General features: G+C 39.1%; 1 protein-coding gene across 4 annotated transcripts in view; it reads left to right on the forward strand.

The window, feature by feature from the left end:
- The window catches only part of IFT81 (intraflagellar transport 81), a 45,233-nt gene extending 38,474 nt beyond the window's left edge, over positions 1–6,759 (forward strand). For 2 of the 4 annotated variants that reach the window (XM_074920853.1, XM_074920855.1), the window contains 2 exons: positions 2,080–2,125; positions 3,033–6,759. In XM_074920853.1, the coding sequence (XP_074776954.1) occupies positions 2,080–2,125; positions 3,033–3,215 (229 nt within the window). In that variant the 3' untranslated portion in view covers positions 3,216–6,759. Of the gene's footprint in view, positions 1–1,814; positions 2,656–3,032 lie in introns of those variants that run through there. The other 2 variants (XR_012634670.1, XM_074920854.1) reach the window with 2 other exon arrangements.
- The last annotated feature ends 4,475 nt before the right edge of the window (positions 6,760–11,234 follow it).

Below are 11,234 nucleotides of genomic sequence, written 5' to 3' on the forward strand. Positions count from 1 at the left end.
CTGCCCTTTTATGGCCTCGCGGGGAAGGGGAGGGTCTGAGTTTACTCGCAGATGCTAAGCAAAAAATGCTCCAACTCAAATACTCGTGAAATGAACCTCCACAATGTGAGTATTCACACGGACAAGCCATCAGAGCCGAACGCTGGAATTCAGTGCGAGTCCAGCTATGTAATTCCAGGTATGGTGAGGAGAATGTGAGCGGAGCATTACCACTCTCTCTGCTGTCCCTGTTTCACTTGCTACCCGTGGGCACAGAAGCGAGGGAAATTACCCTCACACAGTGACTATACACATTTTCGACCTTCTGTAAGAGGTCACAGACCCGTCACATTTAAATGAATTACAACAAAGTTCAATATTGAGATCTCTGCAAAATATAAAATGAAACGATAAATTTTTTTTCTAGACATCCTTTTAGAATGTGAATGTATTTTTCAGCAGGCACTGGAATGTAAACGGAGTAAAAATGAACCATAAATAGAACAGCACTTTCCTAACAACGTATTGAACAAAAAATGTCTTAATTCTGTCCCTCTTTATTGAATATAAACTCTCTGTTCTGTAGAGTCACTTCTTAGGAATGTGAAAAGTTAATTTTCTTCTCTAAAAATAGAAAGTTGTGGGTTTTTTAATGAAGTTACTAAGTTGCATTCTTTCCAGTCATCATTGTAAATAGTAAAGAAAAACTTACTAGGAAAGACATCTAATCTTCTGATGATTACTTTGAAAACTACTTAAAAAGAAAAAAGTATGTTCTCGAGGCCAAATGTGTGCGAACATACGCTGTGTGCCAGTGGAAATAAGAAGATTCAGTGTGGCTTTCTGTCTCTGATTTGGTGGGGATTGCTGGGGCTCAGCTGTGCAGCACGGCACTTAGAGCAGCCTCGAGACAGCTCTGATTTGGGCTGCTAGAACTGTCCAAGAGCGCGAGGTCACAAAACCATCCAGGTTCATTCCTGGCCCGTGCGCTCCGCAGGGAGCGTGGCAGCAGGACCAGGTGGCCAAAGGGCCCAAGGGCTCCGGTCCAGCGCCTGGAGTACTTAGTAGAAATGGAAGGAATATAAGAAACGTGGTGCCTTGGTTCTACATGGCTGCTCACCACGCTCTAGCAAACCTTCACACTCGGGTGTCATGAAGGCTGATATTTCTTCCTGGAAATTAGGATTTCTCCACGCAGTGTTCTTCTACCCTGGGCAATTTGGAACTGTCTTTAGATGAGCCAGTTTATTTTGTATTCCACTAGCAAATTCTCAACCTCTAAGTGTACCCGTTACACACAAATTATAATAATTGATTTTTAAGTGAATCGGTGAAGAGTTTGTTTATTGTCACATTTCCAAAAAAGTTAAAATAAGTACATAGTAATGTATCTCAATCGTGCTGTTGTGGTTTGCATATTATATTGTCAGGTTTCATGTATCAAGTTTGCATATGTCAGAAAGTGATCCAGCCACTTGTTACAGACAAAGGTGTACAGCCAAGATTTTTAATAATGAATGTCAACAGTTACCCTTCTAAGCCTATATTTAGGCACCTAAATGTGACGGCTGTTTTCTGAGAGTGAAGAACGCACAGTGGTTCCATTGCAGTCGTTGGGTTTGTCAAACCTGGGCTGAAATACTATTCCCCTTCGTTCCTGTATTTTCCCACTTGTTCTAACGCTGCATTCACAGGAATTAAGGGCTGTGGATTTGTAAACTCTGATGCTGGTACAAATGAGGCCACTGGCTAACCTCGGAATATCACCAGGATAAATGCATTATTAAAAAGGGATCGTGTATATCTTATCTAAATGATCTTGCTGTTGTCTTCAGGCTGGAAGGAGCAGTAATGATGCCTGCTTCAAAAATAAAAGAGATCTTATCCAATATCACTTTTCCCAACTGCACAACTGAGAGAATTGGAGAAGATGTGGTGCTTGATGTTGTCCAATGATGAAAAGGTTTCTTCGTGCTTTCTCTTCTGTCTCATTTATGAACCTCCCAATCCTTTCATAATGTTCCATGATTGCATCATTGTTCTGTTCTATTACATAGAACCAAATGAAATCATAATAAAGTTATTTTATATGTCCTTCAGAGAACAGTATACACGAATGATCCTCGAACAAGAAAACCTTGGGAAGGTAAGAATGAGGTTTTTTACCTTGTAAAAACATTGTACGGCTCATGTTTTTGTGGGGTTTCTTACTAAAGACTGTGGTCAGTCTTTTATAAAAAGCATATTGCAGCTTACAAATAAAATTCCATTACTGCTGGCATTGGTAACTAATACCCTGAAAAGAGATCACGCTCACTCTTCAGGGCTTGATTTCCTGCAGAGTATAGCATGAGCCGCTTGTAAAAGATAGTCAAACAGCTTAACGTGACAGCACATTCCCTGAAAACCATTTGGATAAGAAACTGAAACATGGGCATCACAAAGTGTGCCAGCTCAAGTTTTATGTTGTATATAAAGCAACCTGTTGAAGACAATAAATTTTGAGCCTGTCAGCCTTATCACTGTTATTAAAGGCCAGGGGATCATCAGCGCCGCAGTGTTAAACAAAAGCAGTTGTCCACTTTAAATCCTGCACGAAGCTCAGATCAGCGCGGATGAGGTTCACACTAAACATCTTTCTTTTATTAGTTTCCTTTTTATGACTCTGTGAGTGATTTTTACAGGTTTGGGCTGCCACTGTTAATAATCAGTAGCGGGTTTAATTGTAAAACATTGATTTATATTATAATATGAATCCATTGCAGGTTGCAACTTGATACTGCAAGAGCTCAGATTTTTAGCATAACTTCTCCAATAGATAAGACTATTATTTAGACAGTTTTGCAACATTGAAGTAATTGTTAATCCATACAAAGCAGATATCTGAGTCCCCGGTGTTAATGCATTTATCACTTGCAAGGAGTGTTATCAGCTTCAACAAAATAATATTTCAGCAGCATATAAAAATCTTTGTCATTCCAAGCTGCCTATGCAGGCAATTTTTGTGGCGTAGAACTGTTCCAGAAATCTTAATCTTTTTGTATTTTTGACAGAAATTACGAGAGAAGCAGAAAGTTGTACGGGAAAGTCACGGGCCAAATATGAAGCAAATTAAAATGTGGCAGGATTTGGAGCAGTTAATGGAATGTAAGAGAGAATGTTTTCTGAAACAACAGAATCAAACAGCTATTGGTCAAGTCATTCAGGAAGGAGGTAAAGATAGGCTCGTACTATGAATTCTGCCTCCTTATACCAACATAAAGTCAGAAGACAGTGTGTTGGCTTCTTAAAGGTAACTTCTTGCTATTTATTGTTGCTTTCATAATTTCTACATAAACTTGTTGTACATTATTTGGTTTTGGTGGATAAAGAGCACAACTAAGCACTCCGTGAAGCTTTTCCTCCATGGTTCAAGTGACAACATAACGTCGTTAGGAAGATCTGTTATGAGAGCTGCACTAGGGTGAACCTCATCGTAAATCTTTGTTTTATGAGGCTGGGAATGGCATGCATCTGCAGAGAGATCAAAGGAAAAGAAATCCTTCTCCAGGGTCACAGAAAACTTACGCAATTGCTCTGCTCCTTATTCTGTATCACTAAGGTTACATTTTTGCAGGGCCTGGGAGTTGATATTGTATAATTGTGGGCCTCCTGGCTTGGCCCTCTCCTTCCCTATTGTCTTTATTCACTCAGTGTGACTGGCAAGAATGGAGCCATTTTCGCTCTGAGCTGCACAGACCTCGCCCGCACGCTCCTAGTCAGACTTTCCTTGCATGGTTGAATTAAACTGATTGTGCTTCTAGGAGACAGTTCATCACTACAGCGTCAGGAGTATGAGTTCTGAGAACAATTACTTGAATTCTGAGGTTTTTTCCATTATCTTTTGTTGTTGTTGTTTTTAACAAATGTATTTTTCTTGTGCGTATACCTTCTAATTTTTCTGAGTTGCCCATGTGAAAGCACCAACTAAAAGCTTTCTCACTGAGGACATTCTGAGCTGTTTGGTGTGTGCAGTGTGGTTCCAGAGTGCTTACGCTGCCCAGAGAGGGTCACCCCAGGGACAGAGGGTTGTTGATGGATGTAAAAGTGGCACAGTGGCTCCCACATACGTTTGGATATGCAAACCAGGCAGACAGGTGAGCCTGCCGTGTGCTCTGGCTTTGACCTGTGAGCTACAGGCAATTGTCCCTGCCCTGAAAATTGCATCAAGACCCGCAGCTGACCCAGGATAAGAGGAATGTAGGTGAGGCTTGAAACCGTCCCTCACGCTTCATCATTTTGGATGAGCACCTCTTAGCCACAATCAAAGATTAGAAGCAGAGAGACAAGTCTGTGGGACCAGAACTCTTGCTATTCTTTAATCTCTTGGCTTATTGAATTTCTAGATAGAGTTGGGGTGGGTCTTTTTTAGTTTTTCCTGCCTGAAGTAAAAAGTATTTTCAGGACATAAAAAATAATTTTGCTTTCTCTGGTACCTAACTATGAGATCTGCTGCTGCTTTCTATATCAAGAGAGAGTATGGTAATTATATAGTTCCTAGCTTGCCTTTGCATTGAATATATTTGTTAACAGAACTAAACTAAAATCTGATTACTACATTTTGACTGTATGGTATTCTTTTTTTTTTTTTTTTTTTTACATTTCTTAAGAAGGTAAATTGTTAGTGAGGAGTAGCTTGCTGGGCCACAGGAAAAAGAGGTTTTGAATGGGTCATTTAATGACATTTATTTCAGATGCCCCAAAGGGTTCAAAACTGCAGCATGTGTGTAAGGAGTGGGTCTGAGATCCATAGATTCCCAGGACATCCTCCTGTAAGCCCTCCCACGCCGCTGAATAGCCAAAGATAGTCAAGTCTTTCTCAACAGCTGCACGCTAATCTTTCCCAGGACAGGGAGAAGCAGCACGTTTCCCCCTACACACATTTACAGGAAAAAACAGGTAGAGTTGGCTGGGGTGGGGAGAAGGTGCAGCTTCCCTGAGCTGAGTACTCGACCCGGGCGGGGAACAGGCCTTGGTAAGGCGCCGAAGGGAGCCACATCCATGGGAAACGGAGACGCTCCGGACCAGGACATGCAGCCTGTAGTATAGTGTGGGCAGAGCTGCCTCCAGAGACACCTACACGTGATGTCCCTGCTGGCCCCGTGCCGTTATCACCTCACTTCACCTGCGTTGCACTGTGGGACCTCTTGAGCTGAAGAAAATTATAGGAGTCACAGACCTGGACTTGTAAAGGAGGGTTTTGCTGAATACTTGCCAGCTATAGTAAAATAACGCAGACAACTAGATAGGAGACATGCTGAAAACATGGGATAATCACCAAAAATGGGCATTTAGGTTACTTAGGAATCAGCCTATGGTTCAGAGTCACAGACAGGGGAGGGAGAAAGGGAGTTTTATATACTTGAAGTCAAAACTTTTAACAAAACCCTAGAAACCCTTTTTGACTAGACCATTTATGTGAAGATGTATTACATGGATTAGCCTGCTGCCCAAGAAAAAGCAATGCTTCTGAAATTCATAGCAATGATGTAAAATAAGATTGAGTATATTTTGTTTTTCTGTTCAGAGTTACCCTAAAAATAGTTCATCTTTTTTTCCTTGTAAAAACAGTTTATTGCTGGTTACTCAAAGATGACGTGATTGTTGTTCTGATCTGATTAGTGTTCTGTCATTTGTACTGCACCAAGAAAGGGCACACAGATTACATACCACAGCAGCAGCAAAATGACTTTCTGAGATGAAGCAGAAAATCATAATAACCGTTATGAAAAGAAAATTGGAAAAACTCAAATGCTATTTTTAGCTTCTTATATAAATGGACATTTAATAAATGCAACCTTAATGGATTCTGTTCACTGGCTTTTCCACCTAGTTCATGATTTGACAGGAGCATTCAAAAATCTTTGCATGTCACAGTTATATTTTTACTTCCTCACTTGCAACAAAAAACTTACTTCTAATTTTTTTGCTTTGTTATTATTAATGACCTCACTGGTTAGCTAATAAGATTAAATATACCATATAGAAAAACACCTGTCTTTCCCATGTGAAGGTCCAAATAAAAAAATGTGTGGAGCTGAATCTGGGGCTCCAGCACTTAGCAGATTTCTTTCAGTTGGAACACTGATCCGAGCAGTCACTCAACGAGCAGCAGCTTATTTTGCTTCAAGAGCTTTTCCTTATCTTTACCCCACGCTAGATGAGGAAGTATTCCAGCTCTAGAACTACTCTAGGATTCTGCAGCTTTGCATTTATTTAGTCTTGTTGACTTCAGCTGTCCCGAGAGCTGCAGCAAGTTCCAGGTGGACCTGAGAGATGAGACAGTGGCTAGCATCAGCAATAGGCACGAGGAAACAGTACCTCTGCCAGGCTCTATGGCCAGCCGTTGTACCAGCTGGATAGCAGATTATTTTGATTATATTACTGGTACCATTTTACTTCCATTTGAATTATAATAAACAAATGTTGTTAGAGTTCCTTAAGTTATCTAAATCTAGGATTACTTATTTGTATACCTTTACTCACATGGATAATACTACTAAAAGTCATATACATATAGTTGCCCACAATCATAAAGGTTGGGCCTTGCTGCTACATTATTTATTATGTTTAAATATACTGATTTCCAGAGCTTTCTTGGTAAGGTTTTCCTGCACTATGATGCTGCTCGCTGTTACAAAACACAACACAGCAGAAGTATTTATCAACAGTTCAGTGCCTAGAGAATGTCTTCACAGGGAGGGTGTTGTGATTAATAAGCAGGGATAGTATCATACCCAACAAGCAGTGTGAAAGCTGTTCTCCGAGTGACTTGCCGGTTCCAGAACTGGAAATGAAGTACAGAGCTGCTTCTCCTTAGATCACTATTTCACATCTGCCTCAGACGAGCAGCGAGGGAAAGCTCACTGCTAACTACCTGGTGTTTGTCCTCAGCAAGTGATCTATGCAGAGTGATTTGGCAGTATCAGCCTGGTTCCTAAATCACCGCGCTGGCAGTGTTTGGCGAGCCTGGAGCCAGCTTCCCCGTGAAGGCAGACAGATGTACGACTGAAAGACCAGGCAGGCTGAAGTGCTGTCACCCCAAAGGTGTGCCCTCGGGAGAAGGGTCGTGACACGTTGACCCCGTGGAGTGTGAGAAGCTGTTACTCCGTCATCCCGTCAGGGGACGAGGAGAGCACTGATGCTTGCAGATCTGGTTTCTCTTGTTGGCCCGGTATTTGCTCAGACTTAAGTGAAAAAAAATAAAGAACTCCAGCTGAACGTGTGCCCTGTGTTATCATTTGTAGCAGTAGGTTTCCTGCTGAAGGAACACTGTTAACTCTTCAGCTGCTTTTCTCTGTTGCAATTTGTAATGGAAACAGAATTGAAATTTTCACGGACACGCCAGTGTTCCAGTGAGGAAGTATTACACGAATCAACAATTTTATCACAAGGTACCACCTGTCTGGACAACACCCAATTGGGTGGTTGTTTTCTAACAATCAGAATTTGACTTATTTCCAGCTTGTTTAAAGAGTTCTTTAAATTCCCAGCGTGAATTTAAAAGGGGTTCTCCAAATTCTCAGTGTCTCTGTTTCTGCAGCTTTAGGTCTGCAGTAGCAGCCTCCAAACTCCCAAGGCAATCCAGTTTAGTCCAAGGTCATTGGGTGAAAAGGGTATTTTTCACAATTGCATTATACTGATTTTCATGATTCTAGTTTACAGATAAAAAAAACCCACTGTAAGACACTGCACCGTGGTGATGTCAAACTCTGGTGCTTGAGGCGGGGAGCAAACATATTCCAAATAATCATCAGGAACTGTGAGACAAATCATGCTGTCCTTACTTTCACAAACCCTCACTGACTTCAGTGGGAGTTTTGCCAAAATAAGGTCTGCTGGATTTAGCTCTGTATTCTTCCTCCTGACAGAACAAGCCGGAATTAAAGGGCCAGCATGAGATTTATAAGACACAGTGGAAAAAAAAAAAAAAAAAGAACTGTAATTATCTACAATAATGACTCTCATCCAACACAAATCAATGTTCTATTAGACACATTCAGATTTATAACAAAAATTAAATGTTTGTGGAAGTTTTCCTCAGTGCAAACAATCAAAATACACAAGTCCTTAGCAATATGGTTTGATTTTTATTATCCATCTATGAGATGCTGTCTTGCACAGATCTAGTGCTGAAGTATTTATAGTGTTTATCACTAAAATACAACTTTATGCATTATCTTGTATTTGAAGGGCTCATTTATATTTATTATTTTAGAAGTAGTATATTTTTATCTTTTTTTTTTTTTGCATTTCCATTCCTCCTCATTTTGAAAAAAAATCATGTTTTTGCAAACTAGGGTATGCACAACCAGCGTTTGCTGAATGCCAAGAACTAGAGTTCTTTTCCTGCAAATGGATCTACTCAAGCCAATGTCTATTATACTGTTTCAGCTCAGGCTGTCATTACAGAATACCATGTCATTTTTAAGCTGCTAAATTTTGCTGCAACTGCTCAAGTTTTAAAAACACTCATTTATACAATAAGCACTTAATTAGGACAGTTTTTTTAAATAGGATAAAGCCCAATCCTGCACACTGTGCCAGAAAAATTGCAGTTGATAAGAGTATGGAAAATGGGATCTTACCAGTTTTCAAAGATAAATTCCTTTCTCTCTCCCTACTTCTTTTCCCTGGAATGGAATAGAAAATATCCCTGGCACTTAGGGAGCAACAACACCAGAACCATGAAGGCATACATCACATCCAAATAATAACCAAGTAAGGGAAATAATGAAGGAATTAATCTCACAATTTCTCCTTTATAAATTTTACAACTGGTTCACACTGAAGAAAACACAAAATTGTTGATTAAGATTTTCTGCAATTAAGATTTGTGGGGGTTTAATGATTTTTTAAAAACTGGATTAATGTTTTTTTAATAGTTAAACTTCTAGGATGATAAAATATAAAGAATTCAGCAGTTTACTTGGTTTACGCTATTGCAGCATTTTCTGGCAGGTAAACTAATGTTTAAGCATTTCTTTGCAGTTATCACAGAAATCTCAGAGCCATTAGTGAAGAATTACCAAAAGCAAAAAGGCATGATGCATTTGGGATTCTAAAAATTGAAAATCTAAAAATTAAAAAAATCACATGAAAATGATGCATTTTGCTTATCAGCTGCTGTTTCACTGATGTTTTGCTCCAAGACTGCATTCTGTGGACTGCAGCATTCAAAAACTTTGAATAGTTTTAGGTATTTATAAAACGTTGTACCCATCTCTCTTATTCTGTGCTTTAGAGCTCCCCATGTTTTTATAGCATATTAAAAAGAAAACAGAACTCTATCAGAACATTGAAAAGCACCCACAGACAACCTGTTCCACTAATATTTTACATTCATGTGGCATCTTTTGTTCTGGAGGACTTCTCTTCATTTTCATTTTATGTAGGCTGATTCGACTGCTCAGGTATCTGCATGAGTGAGCCACGAAACAGAGAGAGGTCTAGTTAATGTGTCAGAGAACAGAAATGAAAATTGGGAATTTATTATTTTATGGGCAACGCCAACATCATCTCAAAATTAAGTCTCCTTAGGAAAATATATCCCACAGCTAATAACTAGAAAGCAATCTGAATTCTTCTAACAAAGAGGTGGAGCGTGGCATACTTCATAGCAGGTTGTTACTGTTGTGCTTGCTATTCCTTTTCTAATTTTATTTACTACACTGTACCTCAACCATTTGTATGTGAAATCCATCACTTTAAATTCAATATACACTGAAGGTTCTTTTCTGCTTGTTGATTTAATTGAATGAAGCGAAGGTTGATCGTAAAATACGAGAGGGAAAGAGAGAACTCATATACTGGAAAAAGCACTATAAATATTTTCCTGGGATCATTAACACAACCTTATAACACTTCGCCCTATGTAGCGGAAAGAATTATACAATCCTTTTATGAAATGTCTAAAAAGTGTTTACAATTCCACCCCAAATTAATGTGGCGCTTTTTTTTTTTTTTAATGTAAAGTAAACATCCCATAATTCTTAATTCTGTTCTCAAAGTTATTTTCAACCTTTGAAGGGATTCACTTGCTAGTGACTTGGCAGTGTCAAGCAAATGTTCGACTTTTATTCTGACACTTCTTGAAGAATTTGATTGAAACTATATATGTCAAGATAACACCCAACAAAGTGCTCCTCTTGCGTTTGTTTCAAGATATTTTTGGAAACAACAGAGGCGACCTTGGATGGAGCTGCTTTTCCAATTTAGGACTTCATTTGGTCTAAGAGAGTAAAATCATACTCTAATCCTTTTGTGTACCCACAAATAAGACAGCTTTAGTTTATGCTATTGTAGAATTGTTTTTCTGTACCTTCTTTGCAGTGTCGATCTGTTTAGGCTAAGAATTATTTTAGATAATTGACAGTTCCTTTCAAATGTACATATAAATAGTCCTCCCATGTAGCGCATATCCCTTCAAAATATTGTGTAATCTAAACAAACAGTGGTCCTTTATGTAATGCCTTTGGTCCTTCAGAACTAGTGTTAATAAATAAGCGTTAGCCTTTGTCTTTGCTTATGGACATGAAGAATCTGATTTCAAGCCAGAGCTCACACAGACTTGATGTAAAGTCTAAATGAGGAGAGTGGTAATGCTGGTGAATGCTCTGTGATGGGACTGCCACCTGTCCCGATCCCAGGAGAAATATTGTTTGTCAAGCTTCAAGTTTAAAAGCCAAGGGTAGGAGCCAGGTTCTCTGTACATCTAGAGTGGGGTGATTGTTTTCTTCTGGCTTTGGTTTGCCAGCTGTGCAATTGTATCTGTAAAATTTTATTACATCTAATCACTTTAAGATGTTTTAAATAGTTTGCACTTCATTTGCAATATAATCGATATATTTTAATTCATTTGTATTACTCTCTGCTGTAGGCACACTGCACTCGGTACCAAAATGGAATTAGTTTGTTGCAATGATAATGCAATTTTGCTGCTGTGAATAAACCCAGAATTGACAGAGTACAGTATTCTTGTAATTTATCCTGTACAATATTTACTCTTTTCAGTAATAATGTTGTCCAGTGTTACTGAATGATCCAATACAAAGTATAATATGGAAACTAAATCTAGACATGCCAGTGGAATCCATCTGACATAAGCGATATATGCAAATGCAGATGTAAATATACTACTTGGGAGGATATTGTTAATATTCATTTGATCACACTTGGTGTCAATGCATATTTTTGTAGCTCTATTACATACTTAC

Source organism: Athene noctua, chromosome 17 (genome assembly GCF_965140245.1).
Source record: "Athene noctua chromosome 17, bAthNoc1.hap1.1, whole genome shotgun sequence".
In the NCBI taxonomy this organism is placed as follows: Eukaryota; Metazoa; Chordata; class Aves; order Strigiformes; family Strigidae; genus Athene; species Athene noctua.